Genomic DNA, 14,547 nt, shown 5'->3' on the forward strand with positions numbered 1-14,547 from the left:
CTCGGCCCTCGCCCCACTCCCCCCGGGGCCTGACTCAGCTCCCTGCAGCTTTCCAGGGGAAATCTTCACCTCGGATTTCCCCTCCTCTGCCTGTGTCGGCCTGGGCTGGACCCCTCATGTCACCTGGGTCATCCCTCTCTCTTCGTAGCAGGCAGGACCGCTAACAGAGGTGGTAATTAATCTGGGGGGCAAAGCTGCAGCAAGGGGAAATGGGGCAGATGTCCAACCCTCCAGGGGGGGTCCCTGCTTACCCAGTGGTGTCCCCTGGTCCCTGCTGTGCCCTGGCCCCGAGTCCTGCGCAGAGGATGAGAAGTCATGGGGCACGCGTGGGGCACGTGCACTGGCCCTGGGTGTGCTCCGGCATAGAGCAGCCAAGCATTCGCTCATGCGATGCAGCTGCCGTCCCAAAGGACGGGTGCGAGGCTGCGCCGGCACCTCCGGCTGGAACGGGCTTGGGGGCAGCGGGTGTGGGGAAGAGCCGCTCCTCCCGCTCCGCTCTGGCAGCTGGAATGGTCATTAATAATTGCAGCTCTTACCACGATGAGCAATTGTAAGGAAAATTGTCTTGCTGATCTACTGGAAGGTTCTGCCGGGGGCAGGAGCTGGCTGCAGGAAGGCAAATACCTCCCGGCATCACCCAGAGTTGGCCTGCGGCTGCGGCGCCACATCTCCCCGGTGCCAGCTGCAAGAGTGCAAAACCCTGTCAAAGATGGGGAGGGGAAAGTGGGAGTGATGGAGGCAGGCTGGGGCCGGGCCGGGTGCTTGGGCTGGGGCACATGCAGGCGATGGGACGGTCGCACTGAGGAGCAGCAGGACACGGCTGTGAAAAGGGACAGAAATGAGCTGCAAAAAGGGCCAGGACGAGCAGGGATGTGGTAAGTGCCCAAGCGTGAGTCCCAGCTGCGCAGCCAAGGTCAGGGGAAGCACAGGGGAAGGTGAGGCAACTGCGGCCCCATGTGAGCAGCCACCGAGCCAGCCTTGGCTCAGCCAGGACAGCAACCCATGAGTGGAGGGCAGGGAAGGGGCAGGGGGAGGCAGCCGTGCGGGACGGAGCCTGCTGGAGTAGCACAGCCTGGGAACAGGTTGTGCCAGCTCAGCCCCCGGGGTACCTGGCCTTGGAGCAGGGCCAGGGCAGAGCTGCGGTGCCACAGCCAGCCTACCTCTCCCCAGGGGAGAGCCAAGCATCTCCCTTGTGCTGCTTGCAAGGCCTGCTCCCACTGGGGGCTCAGCCCCTTCTGGTTGGCGCCCTGTTGCCTCGGGTCCCTACTGATGATGCCTCTACCACCCAAGGTGCCTCTGCGCTTTGCCGAGAGCCGCTTTTGCCCACCAGCTCTGCGCACCATGCGAGGAGCTTGTGCACAGGCAGCGGAAGGAGGGTCTCGGGTGGGCTGTGGAGGTGGAGCCTGGGGAGGGGCCACAACCGCACTGCTCGGAGAACAAAGCCTGGCAGCGGCGGACTCGGGGCTCCCACCATGTCCCCAAGCGGGGTCCCAGCACATCCACCCCCAAAGCCAGCTGAGCCGTTTGTGGGGTGCCTGCCACAGCCCCGGCCCCCGCGCTGGCCCCGGCAGCTGCTCCACAGCTGCTCACAAACTTGCAGCCTCTTAGGGCGGCTCCAGCTCTGGCCTGGCTCGGAAATGCTGGTGCAAGGAGGGCGTGCAGGCGTGGGGGGAGCAGGAAGCACAGGCAGGGTCCGCGGCACCCTGTCCCATGTCCCACTGAGCTTGGGGGGCTCATCCACAAGCTGCTTTGAAGGGCTTGGTTCGGGAAGGGCCACGCTGGCATCAGCCCCAACCTGTGGGGATCAGGCCCTGTACGCTCCCCATTGCCGCTCCGGCATGGAGACTCCTTCAGCATGGTTCTGGTCCGGGATGCAGGCAGTGCCAGGAGTTGGGGGGGAACGGGGGGGCAGGGTGACACTGCCTGCCCTGGCAGGAGCATGCAGACCCAGCTGGGAGCCCCTGCAAAGCCCTGCATGGGTCAGTGCAAAAGCAACTTTGTGGGTTCACACAGAGGCAAAACCTCCCTGAAAAGGCGCTGTCATGCACAGCCTGGCAGGGTCTTGAGGGGACCGGGGGGTTTGGGAGCGGCGAGGATGGAGGGGCAGGCGGGCAGCAAAGGGGCACCCACAAAGACTGTGCCCACCGACACCTAGAGCAGCAGCGAGGGCATGGCTGGGTGTGTGGGACAAAGCCAATGGTGCCACGTCCTTGGAGACGAAACCTCAGGGCACAGGGTCTCAGGGCGGAGGGGACTGCCTGAGGGCACCCTGGCGTGCCATGTCCTCAGGGTGGAGGGGATATGGGGCAGGGGAAGGTTTGGGATGCAGAGAAGCACCCAGCATGCGAGGTCCCCAGGGTGCAGGGTCCCCAGGAGGGGGTAGCACAGGATGCCGGTCCCCAGGGCAGAGGAGAGCCCAGGGTGCAGAACCAGACGGGCTGCAGTTTCCCAGGAGGGAGCTGAGCCGGGGTGCAGGTTTCCGGGGTTCAGGGTTCCTGGGGCGGGGGATGGCCCGGGGTGCGGTGTTGTGGAGGCAGAGCAGAGCTCAGGCTGAGGGTCCTCGGGGTGCAGGATCCCGGGGGCGAGCCGTGTGCGGGGGCAGCCTGGGGCGGGAGCGATGCTGCCTGCACCCCAGGGGTGCCGGCGCGATACCCGGCGGCGCGGCCGGCGGGGTGACCGGGGGGCGCCCCGGGGGCGCGGCGGGTGGCGGGGCGGGGGCGGGGGCCGGGCTGGGGGGGCGGAGGGGGGGGGGGGGCGCCGTTCGCGGCGCTAGGACCGGGCGCGGCGGCGGGCGGAGCCTCCCCGCCGCTCGCCCCTCCGCCCGGCCGCTGCGGCAGTGTCTCGGAGGCGGGCAGGCGGCCGGTCCCTCCGGTCCCCCCGGCAGCATCCCGGCCCCGCCATGGCTGGCGTCGGCTTCGCGGCGCACCGCCTGGAGCTGCTCGCCTCCTACCAGGACGTGATCGGCGAGGACAGCCCCACCGACTGGTGAGCGCGCCCGCCGCCGCCGCCGCCGCCCCTTTGTCCCCGCCGCCGCCGCCGCCCTTTGTGCACGGAGCCGCCCGGTAACACCGGCCGCGCCCCGCGCTGCGCCCCCCGCCGCCCCGGGCCCGCGGTGCCGGGAGCCCCGGCACACAAAGGCGGGCGGGGCGGCGGGGGGGTGTGCCCGGCCCGCCGCCCCCGGTGCCCGCACCTGCCCGCCGCCGCCGCACCGGGCCGGGGCGCGGTCCCCGCTTTGTCTGCGCCGGGCCGGCACGTGCGAGCGCCGGGACCCGCCGCCCCCGGGAGCCCCCGGCACGGCACGGCCCGACCCGACCCCCCCGCCGGGCGGCGAGCGTGGGGAGCGGGGGCCCGCGCACGGCGGGGAGGGCCCGGGGGTCCCCCCGGTGCTGGGCCCGGCCCCGGGTCTCTCGCCATTGTCTGGAGCCGGAGCCGCGGGCAGGGGCGCCGGGGGTGGGATCGGGGCGCCCCCAACCCGGCCCCGCTCCCGGCCGGCCCCGGCGGTGCCCCGGCAGCGGGCGGCACCTCTGCCCCGGCGGAGCGAGGCCTGCGGCCGGGGGGGAGGGACGGGCGTCCCCCCCCCCAGCCCCGCTGCCTCATACCCCCCCAGCTCCCGGGGTGCCCTATCCCGGGGGGGCCGCGGTGTGCCGGCCCGGGACTGCCCTGCCGGGCTGGGGCTGCTGTGGGCTTGGGGCGGGGGGTGGCCTCCCCCGGCGGGACCCCCCAGGCTGCCCTGCCCTGCCTGCACCCCAAGTGCTGGCTACCCCATGCTGTGGGCGCTGGGGCCCGGCTGGATCCAGACCCTGCTGCAGCTGTCGCAGGACCCCCACGGAGCACCTCCTCACCGCCACCCCAATTCTCCCAGCACCCACCTGCATCTCCCAGCCCCACCTGGGTGCCGTAGGGACCCCCTTCTTGCCCCCCGGGGTGCCTGTGCCATGGGGGGGAGAGATGCTGCCAGCACCCTGGCATGCAGCTTGCTGGGCAGAGCCGGGGTGCTGGGCACCGTTGGGTGCTGGGTGCATGCTGTGCATGCTGCTCTCTGGCTGGGGTGCCTACTGTGCACTCACCACCCAGCCGGGGTGCACCCACCCCCGAGCAAGGATGCATGCCACTCTCTAGCCGGGTCCCTGCTCTCGGGGCAGGGCTGGGAGCGCCCCGGGCTGTGTGAGCCTGTTCAGGTCCCCTTCCCTGCCAGCCCCGAGTCTCTGGGGAGCCCCGCGGTCCTGCCGCCAGCCCAAGGGCGCCGTGGGCGAGCGCGGTGCGTGTTGCTGGCCAGGAGGCAGCTGTCAGCCCTGGGTACATCTCACTTCCCGGCATCCGCTGCAAAGGAGCCCTCCCTGCCAAAGCTGCTGAGAGCAGCAGAAACGGTTCCCGGGAAGGCAAGCATCGGGGCCGGGCCCCCCCCTTCTCCACCACTGAGCCCCAGCCGGGCAGCGAGCCCCTGCCATCCCCATCCTCGGGGCTGAGCTTGCCCCATCGTCCCCAGCCCCTCCATCCCATGGGCACTGGGCGTGCCCGGCACTCGGTGCTGGTGGGAGCAGCGTCCCCGCTGCAGGGCCCAGTGCCCGAGTGCGGGACGAGGGGCGATGCCTGGGGAGCTGCACTGGGCAGGGGTGATGGGGACCGTCCCCCGGCGGTGGCCCAGCCTGGCTGAGCCGGGGGCTGTGAGGACACTGTGCTGGAGCCTGGCCCTGGGCTGGTGCCGGGGGATGCCGCGCTCTTGTCTGGCCAGGATCCCTGTATTTAGTCTGGGATTCCCCCCGCCCCGAGCCCGGTCCTGGAGGGTCCGAGCGTCCCCTCCCCCTGCCCGGCCCCGCGGAGGCTGCTGGGGCCCATTACTCGATTGGAAAGGAATTTGGTGCTGCTTTCTGAGCACGCCGACTCCCTGGAGCTCCCAGCCACATTGGAAACACATGTGCCCGGGCTGGGGCAAGGCGGGCTGGGGCGATGCTCCCCCCACCTCGGCCACGGTGTGGGGGGCAGGCAGCAGTGGGTGCCCTGGGTGCTGGCATCCACGGGTGCTGGTCCGCCTGCTCTGGTGAGTGATGAGGCCGTGCAAGGGCAGCGGGGCTGCTGTCCCCTTGGCGGAGTGATGGGGGATCCTTGCTGGAGTCCCCCAGCTGTGGGGAGCCCTCCTCCCTGGGCTGCATGGGGCACCTCACCCATGGGTGCCCCACATGCCTGGAGCCCAGGGGGTGGGAAGGGGCTGTATGGGCTGGGTGGAGGGATTAAAGCCCGTGGAAGGGGGTAAGTGATGCATGATGCTGCCTGCACCCACTGTGGCACGGCTGGTCCCTGCTGCCAGGGCTTGTGGTGATGCTGTTGGGCTGTGGGTCCCTGGGGGCACCCCCGGGGATGCTGCTGGCCCCAGCATGTCCCCGCTGGCCCCCGAACTGGAAAACTCCAAATCCTCCATCCTGGTGTGGGGTCAGGCCATGCCTCTGGGCTGCGCTTGGGGCAGGGCTCTGTTTCTGCAGCGGTGCCTGGGGTGACGGGACCCTGCCAAGCCCTGGCTGCCCTGGGAGCACCCCTGGGTGCAGGCAGCAGCACTGCGCTTGGGTGCCACCCTGCATGGCGGGGTCCGGGGGGGGGGGGGGGGGGGCAGGCAGTGGGTGTCCCCAGCACCCTCAGGCTCCCCAGGCAGTGATGCCGTGGCTCTGCCCTACTTGTTTCCTCCCCTCTGCAGCCAGCTGCATTCCACCCTGCAAGTGGCCTTGGGCTCCCCCAAACTGCTGCCGTCCACCCCCATTCTTGGGGGATCACAGCAGGTCCCCTGGGCCGGGGCTGCAGTTGCAGGCAGAGGCCACGATTGCAGGCAGGGGCTGTGTTTGTCGCCCTACCCGGCACAGGCATCGCAGACGGCGCTTTGCAGCTGCTTTGCCGGCTCCAGGCTGGGAGCCGGCGCCGGCTGGGGCGGCCGATTAGCGGGATCAGGATGTGCAGATTAAAGTCAATCTTGTTGGTGTCATTATCTGCGGCTTGCTGCTGGGGGTTCAGGGGATGGTGGGTGGTGGGGGGGCAGAGGGAGGCCCCCTCAGTGTTAGGCACCCGCCTGCCTTTCCCTTGTTTTTCAGCTCCCGGGGTCCAGCCATGGCCCCGGTTTCGGGGGGTCTGCCTGTAGGGGCCCCCCAGTTCCCATACCCGAGCCCACCCTCCGTCTGGAAGCTGTGAGCTTGGGTGAGGACAGCTCTGCTCGGCACCGCAGGGATTTTGGTGCTCCGGCAAGCACCATGCGGGCGCCACCAGCTGATTGCCGATCGACAGAGCTGCCCACCCGCCCCGGTGCAGGGATGGGGGGGGGTGTCCAGCACGGGCGGCCCCGGCTTTCCGGGTGCAGTGCGTGACAGTGGCAAGCAGGTTTGGGTGCCTGCCAGGCCCCGGCAGGTCCCCGCTGCCTGCCTGCCTCCCCCGCTCCCCTCCTCTAATCACCTCGTCATCCGGGCGAGCTGCATCCCAGCTGGGATGGGGGGGTTGCCACGGCAACGGAGGATGCTGGTTGCCTAGCAACATCCATCCCCTCGCCCACCCGCCCTGGACCAATTCAGCATGCGTCCTCCCCCCCCACATAGCTGGCTGCATGCCCCTGGGGAGGTGTGGGCTGGCGGGGGTCCCTGTGGAGCCCCAGGGGGGCTGGCTGGGGCACGGCGGGAGCGAGAGGGGGTTTCCCATCCGCCGGGAACAGTTTCCAAGGAACAGTCTCCATGACGGCCCCATCACACCCCGGCGGCACATTGATTTGCTGCTGCTGGTGCTCCGGTGTCCTCCCCCGGCCTGGTGCCTGCTGGGCCGGCGGCTCACGCAGCCAGGCACGTGAGCAGCCCTGTGTTCCCTGCTGGGGCGCGGGGCTGTCCCCAAAGCTGGTTGGTAACTGGTGGGGTCGGGGGGGGGGGATAGGGATGGGCGGGCAAAGAGCTGCGAGGCCGCAGTGGCTTGCAGCATGGCACGGCAGCCTGTGGTCTGTCAGTGGCATCGCCCAGCTGGTCCCTGTGCCCAAGTGACCCCTCTGTCCCCAACCTTGGGACCCTGCCCCACAGCTGCCAACTGGCAGGGAGGGGAATAGGCCCTGCCTGCAGTCCTGCCTGCCCTGCCTGGCAGCCTGGCCTCTCGCAGTGGCGATGGGCAAGGGGTTGGGGTGGCTGTGTGGCAGCTTGGGGACACCTGGCTGGTCCCCCAGGACCTGCCCTGACCTCAGTGTTAGCAGGATGGGGAGGTGGAGGGGGGGCCACCCCACGCTCCCTCCAGCTATGGCTCACCCACGCTGTCTCCCCAGGGCCCTCTACACGTATGAGGATGGCTCCGATGACCTGAAGCTGGCAGCATCGGGAGGTAAGGTCCTCTGTCCCTGCAGCCGGCTCGGCTCTGCCGGCGTTTTCCCCAGCACCCATCCCGGTGCCAGGTGGACGTGGGCTGATGGTGCTGTGCCAGGCGGAGGTTTGCTGGAGCTGTCTGGACGCTTTGAGATCCAGAAGGTGATGTATGGCTTCTGCAGTGTCAAGGACCCCCAGGCTGTGCTCCCCAAATATGTCCTCGTCAACTGGGTGAGTGGGGGGACCACGCTGGGGGGGGCCGTGCCCACCCGGGGCTGCAGTGTTGGCAGGGGCATGGCTGGGTGCGAGGGAGGAGCCTGTGGTGGCTGGGAGGATGCGGGTGCCCCATGGTCCCACTGCCCTATGGTGGTCAGTGGGGTGGGGGTCACCCTGCCACCCCTCCCTGGCTCAGCCCCTCTCCGGCTGCCGCAGGTGGGCGAGGACGTGCCGGATGCCCGCAAGTGTGCCTGTGCCAGCCACGTGGCCAAGATCGCCGAGTTCTTCCAGGTGGGTGATGCTGGGGAGGGGGACAATGCTGCCGGGGCACAGACCCCGGTCCCTGACGGCTGCTCACCCCCCCTCAGGGTGTGGACGTCATTGTCAACGCCAGCAGCGTGGAGGACATCGACCCGGGGGCCATTGGGCAGCGGCTCTCCAATGGGCTGGCCCGCGTCTCCAGCCCGGTGCTGCACCGCCTGCGGCTGCGGGAGGACGAGAATGCTGAGCCCGTGGTAATGTCCCCATGGCAGCGATGGCGATGGTGGCGATGGCGGCGGGCGTGGGGCATCCCTCCCGCCCAAGCCTCCTGTCTGCCGCAGCCCGTCACCCCGTGTGCCACTTACTGTTATTCCCCCTCGCTGATCCCAGCCCCTCCGCTCCCCCCCGCCTCTCCTCCGTCCCAGGGCACCACTTACCAGAAAACCGATGCCACCGTGGAGATGAAGCGGCTCAACCGGGAGCAGTTCTGGGAACAGGCCAAGGTGGGGTACGGGGAGGGCAGCCGGTGGCCCCCAGGGAGTGGGGTGAGTTGCCGGTGGGCTGATGGGCAGCCCTGTCCTTCATCCCCCCCTCCACCAGAAAGAGGAGGAATTACGTAAGGAGGAGGAGCGGAAAAAGGCCCTAGACGCCCGGCTGCGGTTCGAGCAGGAGCGGATGGAGCAGGAGCGGCTGGAGCAGGAGGAGCGGGAGCGGCGCTACCGGGAGCGGGAGGAGCAGATCGAGGAGCACAGGCACGGCGGGGGCCAGGGGCAGGGGGCTGTGTCCCATGAGATGTGGGATGGTCACACACAGGATGATTGTGTGTGTACCACGAGCGGCTGGGTGGGCGCATGGGTGTTTGTTCCTGCTGAGGATGGGGCTGGGCAGGGGCTGGTGGGCAGGGGCTGGCAGGAGCTGGTGCCCAGTCCCTCTCCTGTGTCCCTGTCGCAGGCGGAAGCAGCAGAGCATGGAGGCAGAGGAGGCCCGGCAGCGCCTGAAGGAGCAGTCCATCTTCGTAAGTGCCGTGGCAGGCATGGGGCCGGGGTCGGAGCCGGAGCTGCCGCCTGGCACCACCCCCAGAGAAGGGCTTTTCCCAGCTGGGCCCCCAGGGCGGCACGGGGCCAGGGTGTGATGCCGCGTCTCTTCCCAGGGGGAGCAGCAAGAGGAGGATGACAGGCAGCAGCTCAGGAAATCGGAGTCGGAGGTGGAGGTGAGTGCAGCAGCGGCCATACCCGGTGCCGGTCCTTGTTTCCCAGCCAGTGGTGCCCACAGCTGGACAGGGACCCAGCTGGGGGGTGCATGGGGGGTGGTCCTGCAGCCTCACGCCACTGGGGCAGTGGGTCTCAGCCTCCCTCGTCCCCGCAGGAGGCTGCTGCCATCATTGCTCAGCGGCCCGACAACCCCCGGGACTTCTTCAAGCAGCAGGAGCGGGTGGCATCGGGCAGCAGTGACGCCGTCTCGCCGGGCAGCCACAGGACAGGTGAGAGGCTGGGGGGGGCTGTGGGCACCGGGGGGGCACAGAGAGGCTGGGGGGAGCTGTGGGCTGCAGAGCAGGTGAGTGCAGCACCGCTGAGGCTCCCCACGGCTCAGCAGGTCGCAGCAGGATCTGGGGGCACCAGGGCTGTAGTGTGGGGAGGTGGTGTCCCCTCTGCCATCTCCAATGCCGTGATGGTGGGTGCCAGGAGCACATGGTGACAGGGGTTTGTCCTACTCTGCCGCGCCGCCACCATCACTGCCACCACCACCACACCTTGTGGCTCCTGCTGCTGGGGCAGCTTGGCAGGGGCTGGGGCTGGATGCCAGGGGGAGGTCTTCTGCAAGCGGGGGGTGCATCCTGCTCCCTGCTCGGTCAGGTGTTGTCCGCCCACCCGTCATGGCACCACGTTGGCAGCCAGGGTGGCAGTGTGATCAGGGTGCGTCTGGGGTGGCAGCCGGGGGTCCAGGGTGTGGTTTGGGAAGGAAACTTCCCACGGGGCCAGCTAAAAGGGGCAGGAGTGAGTGGGGCAGGTGTGGGGCACCTCCATGCCCCATGGTGTGCCCACCCCAGGGTCCCCACTGCCAGGGTGGGTACCTGTGGCGGTGCAGGACACCCTGCTTTTGGGTTGGGGTGATGCCAGCAGGTCTCCTTTGTGGCTCTAGGGCAGGGGCTGGCTGTCCTGGTGGGCACCTCCAGCCATGGCGCCATGTCATGGGGCTGTGCTGGGGGTCGTGCTGGGGTGCTGTGCTGGGGGGGCTGTGCCGTGGGGCTGTGCCGGGGTGGGGGGGCCTGTGATGTATTTTCTTGCTGTGGGGTCATGCCATGGGCTGTGCCGTGGGGCTGTGCTGTGGGGTTGTGCCTCGGGGCAATGCTGTGGGGCTGTGCCGTGGGTCGTGCTGTGGGCTGTGTGTTGTGGCCAAGCCGTGGAGCTGTGCTGTGGGTTGTGCCGTGGGTTGTGCTGTGGGTTCATGCTGTAGGGCCGTGCTGTGGGGCCATGCTGTGCCTGAGCAGATAGTTGGCCCCATGGCCGTGTCTGGCCTCTCTCCCCACCTGGCCACTTAATGCTGTCTCCTGTCCTTCTGTCCTGCTGTTTTTCCGTCCTTCTGTCCTGCCATCCTCCTGTCCCGCTGTTGGTGCTGCCTCCTATCCCACCGTCCTCCCGTCCCGGTGCCCCGGTGCCCCGGCCCCGCCACAGCCGTGCTGAGCAGGGACTGACCCATCTCTTTGCTCTCTCTCTCTCCGTCCGTCTGTCTGTCTTTCTCTCAGCAGGTCGTCTGCACTGTCCTTTCATAAAGACAGCTGACAGTGGGCCACCTTCTTCCTCCTCCTCCTCCTCCTCCCCCCCGCGGACCCCCTTCCCCTATATCACCTGCCACCGCACCCCAAATCTCTCCTCTTTCTTCCCATGTAGGTAGCTGGGAGCCCCCGGGCACACAGCTCCGGGGGGCCAAGCCGCGGGTGGCCGCCCCACAGCCCACCCCAGCTCCACGGCACACCGGGCCGGGGGGGGGGCGCGAGGATGCCGACAGCGGAGGCAGAGCCCCTCCCATGGGCACCCTGAGGGGGCCGGGCACCCAAGTGGGGGCTGCACCTGCACCCACAGGCACCCTGAGTGCCCTGGCTGGGGCTGGCCCCACAGTGGGCGCTGTGCCCCTGGGGTGGGGGGATGTGGCAGGCTGTGCCCGTGGGGCTGGTTGTGCCCCTGGTACAGGGAGGGGGCACCAGGTAGGCTGTGCCCATGGGACAGACGGGGACAGGGCAGAGCTGTACCCAGGGTGATGATGCTCTGCCATGGGATGGAGCATTCTGTGCCCATGGGATAGAGGGGGTGCAGGGCAGGCTCTGCTCATGGGGCAGATGGAGATGGGGCAGGCTGTGCCCGTGGGACGTGTCTGGCTGTGCCCGTGGGGCAGAAGGGGACAGGGCAGTCTGTGCCCTGGACCACACAGCACTGTGCCCATGGGGCAGTGCGGGATGGAAAAGGCTGTGCCCAGGATCGTGTGGGGCTGTGCCCATGGGGCAGAAGGAAGCCAGGCGGTGCCTGGGGCCGTGTGGGGCTGTGCCCCCTGGCCAGGGGGGTAGCAGGGCACAGAGCTGTGCCTGCAGAGGAGAGGCTGTGCCAGGGCCCAGCTGGGCGATGCGTGGGCAGGGCCGGCATGTGTCACAGCAGGTACGGGGCTGCCTGTCCCCACACCTGGCAGATGCGGGGGCTGTGGCTGCATGGGGCCGGTGGGGATGCCCAGTGGGGGGGGGGGGGGCTGGCACAGTGGTTGCTGCACCCCTGGGTGCCTCTGTCCTACCACCACAGGAGGGGACGATGCGGTGGCAGGTACATGGTGACGTGCACTTGACAGTTCGTGGCTGGGTTCGCGTGGGGCAGGAGCAGGGGCGGCGATGGGGTGCTGGCTCCCCGCCCTGATGTGGGCAACCCCCCCACGCTACCCCCCTCTCCCTTGTCTGCAGGCAGCCAGTCGGACGCCTACCGCAAGGCCTCGGCAGCGGGCTGCAGCCCCTGCGAGTCCAGCCCGGCCGCCACGCCACTGGGCGAGCCGGGCACCCGCGCCTCGGGCGACGAGATGCCGGCAATGCCCAAAGGTGGGCGCAGGGCTCCCACTGCCTGCCCCTGCCTGGGGCTGCCCGGGCACATCGCCACAGTTCCCCACAGCATATCCCCCTGCTGCAGCCCCTTCACCTCCTCTGCATCCCCCGCTGCAGCCCCTGATGCAGCCCCGATGCTGCAGCCCTGCCAATCTCCCTTGCATCGCTCAGTGCATCCGTGCCATCCTGTATGCATCCCTTGGTATACCCCCAGCCAGCTCTGCTGTGTCTCCCAGCGCATCCCCGCCATATTTGCTGCTCTGTGCCAGTGCATCCCTGCTGTCTCTGCTGCACACACACCCCCCCCCCCATGCATCCCCAATCTCTAGTGCATTGCCCCAGCCAGTGCATCTCCGCCATCGCCAGTGCATCCCCCCCTCTCTGTACATGCTCTCCATTTCTGCAGCATCACCCCAGTGCATCCCTGCTGTCTCTGCTGCATCCCCCAATGCGACTCTGCCCTATCTGTGCCATCCCCCAGTACGTCTCTGCCAGTGTTGCTGCTTCCCTCCACACATCCCCACCGTCCCACTGCATCCCCAGTGCATCCCATCCAGCTCTGCTGCAGCCGCCCCATCATATGTCCCTGCTGTCCCTGCTGCATCCCCACTGGCCCCTTTGTATCCTTTGGTGCATCCTAGCTTTCCCTTCTGCGTCTTCCCAGTGCAGCCCTCACTGTCCCCTTCATGCCTCCCCACCCCATGCCTCCTAGCGCCGCCCCCCCCCCCCCCCCCCCCCCCCCCCAGCAGGGCCCAACCACCCCCCCAAAGGATCACCTTGCGCTCCCCCCCCCCCCCCCCCCCGGTCCCCTGTGGTGTGTACTGTCGGTCCCCCTCCCTGCCCAGCCACTCCCACCCATCCCTGCGGCATCTCCCCGCTGCACCCAGCCCAAAGGACCGTCTCCCCCCCCCCACCCCCCCCCCCCACCCCAGCTGCAGCCCTGTCCCTGGGTGTCCCCCAGCCCTGGATGAGAGGGTCTGTCCCCACTGACTGCTGTCGTTCCCCCCCGCCTTGCAGACTCCCCCAGCCCCAGCACCCAGGAAGCCGGGCCAGCCACCCCGGAGCAGCACTGGCCCTTCCCAGGGCCCGAGGACAAGGCCACCGAGCCCCCTGGGGACGAGCCCAGCCCCACGCCAGCATGGACAGCGGGGGGAGACACCCTGGGCGACCTGGTGACCCTGGAGCCCACCGAGCCCTCCCCGCCACCTGCAGCCACCAAGCCCCAGTCTGGGGAGACCCCCAACCCCGAGAGCCTCATCGACCTGTGGCAGAGCGACGGGGCGACCCCCCCTGCTGCCTGGCCCCTGCCTGCCGCCCCTGTCCCCGAGGGCCCCCCAGCCGCGCTGCCCGACGAGGGGGCCCTGCTGAGCCTGGATGAGCTGCCTGAGCCCCCCGCCACCTTCTGCGATGCGGAACAGGAGGAGGAGGAGGAGGCAGCCGGTGGAGGGGACCCTCAGCCCCGGGGGCTCAGCTGCCAGCGTGCCCCCCAGGAGGACGCCCAGGGCCGAGAGACCCCCCCCATCACCAATGGGGAGATGGCCCCCAAGGACGGGACGCCAGGTCGTGGGGAACAGGTGAGCATCACCGTGGGAGGGGGCCAGGGGGTTGATGGGGCAGCTGGGGGCAGTCCTGACCACCTGCACCACCACCACCCCCCACCCCCCACCCCCCAGGCCAGCGAGGGCTACTTCAGCCAGTCCCAGGAGGAGGAGGTGCCCCCCCCCGAGGAGCCGTCGGCCAAAGCCCCCCAGCCCATCTTCTACAACAAGCCCCCAGGTGAGTGGGGATGGTGGTGGGGGGGGGGGTGGTCTGGCTCACTGTGGGGCACCCCATGCCACCCTGACCCCCTCTGTGGGGCACCCTATGCCACCCTGACCCCACTCTACCTGTCCCCCCAGAGATCGACATCACATGCTGGGACGCGGACCCCCTGCCCGAGGAGGAGGAGAGCTTCGGGGGGGGCCTGTAAGCCCAGGCCCCGCTGCCAGCACAGGCAGCCCGCCCCGGATGGCACGGGGCACGAGGGGGCCGCAGTCGGGGGCCGGGCCCCCCCCTTGCCCCGCCGGGGCCCCGCAGGATGAGGCCTCCGGGTGGGGGCCGCCCCACTGCACCCCCGCCCTGGGGCACCTTTTACAGCCCCCCCATCTCTTTCTCTCTTTTTTAAGTTGTCGGTAGGAGCCGTGTCAGCCCCCCCTTAGCAATCTGTCCCCCCCTGCTGCCCCAGCGCCCCTTTGGGGCGGGGGGGGCACGCTCGCATCCCCTGCCTGGCTGTGGGATGGGGTCCTTGTTCTCTTCGTGCCCCCCCTGGGAGCCCCCCCATACTTTGCACGAGTTAAAAAAAGAAAACAAAACGGAATAATAATAAATGAATATGGCAATAAAGTGACCCAACCAAGGCGAGGCTGCGGCCAGCGGCGCCCACCCCCCCCAAACCCCAGCAGGGAGCTGGTGTGGGGCTTCTACCCTCCCCCCACTCCTTCCTCGCTGGGAGCTCCCTTCCTCCCCGCTTGGCCCCCGCTTGGCCCCTCTCCCCCCTCCCTACAGTAACTGTTTTTGGAAAGCACAAATTCTGTACCGGCAGTGTGCTCATGTCTGTTAATAAATAAAGCAACTCCCATGGGGGCTGCAGCCTGCTGGGAGGGGCCGGGGGGGGGGGGGCAGGGAGGGCCGGGGGTGAGGGGGCTGCCG

The 14,547-nt window shown here is 69.1% G+C and overlaps 1 protein-coding gene across 5 annotated transcripts; it reads left to right on the plus strand.

Annotated features, from left to right (window-relative positions):
• Positions 1-2,841: 2,841 nt before the first annotated feature.
• Positions 2,842-14,481, plus strand: DBN1 (drebrin 1). Of its 5 annotated transcripts, none has more exons than XM_076350204.1 (15): positions 2,842-2,985; positions 7,271-7,326; positions 7,426-7,538; positions 7,740-7,814; positions 7,892-8,038; positions 8,210-8,287; positions 8,385-8,536; positions 8,736-8,799; positions 8,935-8,994; positions 9,150-9,264; positions 10,528-10,668; positions 11,725-11,856; positions 12,877-13,433; positions 13,533-13,635; positions 13,758-14,481. In XM_076350204.1, the coding sequence occupies exons 1-15, from the start codon at positions 2,900-2,902 to the stop codon at positions 13,826-13,828; spliced, it is 1,950 nt and encodes a 649-aa protein (XP_076206319.1). In that variant the 5' UTR covers positions 2,842-2,899; the 3' UTR covers positions 13,829-14,481. The 5 variants fall into 5 exon arrangements, with proteins under 5 accessions (XP_076206319.1, XP_076206320.1, XP_076206321.1 ...); XM_076350205.1 differs by having other exon boundaries at positions 10,531-10,668; XM_076350206.1 differs by lacking the exon at positions 11,725-11,856.
• Positions 14,482-14,547: the final 66 nt, after the last annotated feature.

The sequence above is a fragment of the Aptenodytes patagonicus genome, chromosome 12 (assembly GCF_965638725.1).
Source record: "Aptenodytes patagonicus chromosome 12, bAptPat1.pri.cur, whole genome shotgun sequence".
NCBI lineage: Eukaryota > Metazoa > Chordata > Aves > Sphenisciformes > Spheniscidae > Aptenodytes > Aptenodytes patagonicus.

What these genes read in the sequence shown, in the direction of transcription:
- DBN1 (XM_076350204.1), top strand. Translation starts at nt 2,900, where the DNA reads ATGGCTGGCGTCGGCTTCGCGGCGCACCGCCTGGAGCTGCTCGCCTCC. An exon ending in GAGGACAGCCCCACCGACTG is followed by an intron (nt 2,986 to 7,270) that starts GTGAGCGCGCCC and finishes CTGTCTCCCCAG; the next exon opens with GGCCCTCTACACGTATGAGG. An exon ending in GCCGGGCAGCCACAGGACAG is followed by an intron (nt 9,265 to 10,527) that starts GTGAGAGGCTGG and finishes TCTTTCTCTCAG; the next exon opens with CAGGTCGTCTGCACTGTCCT.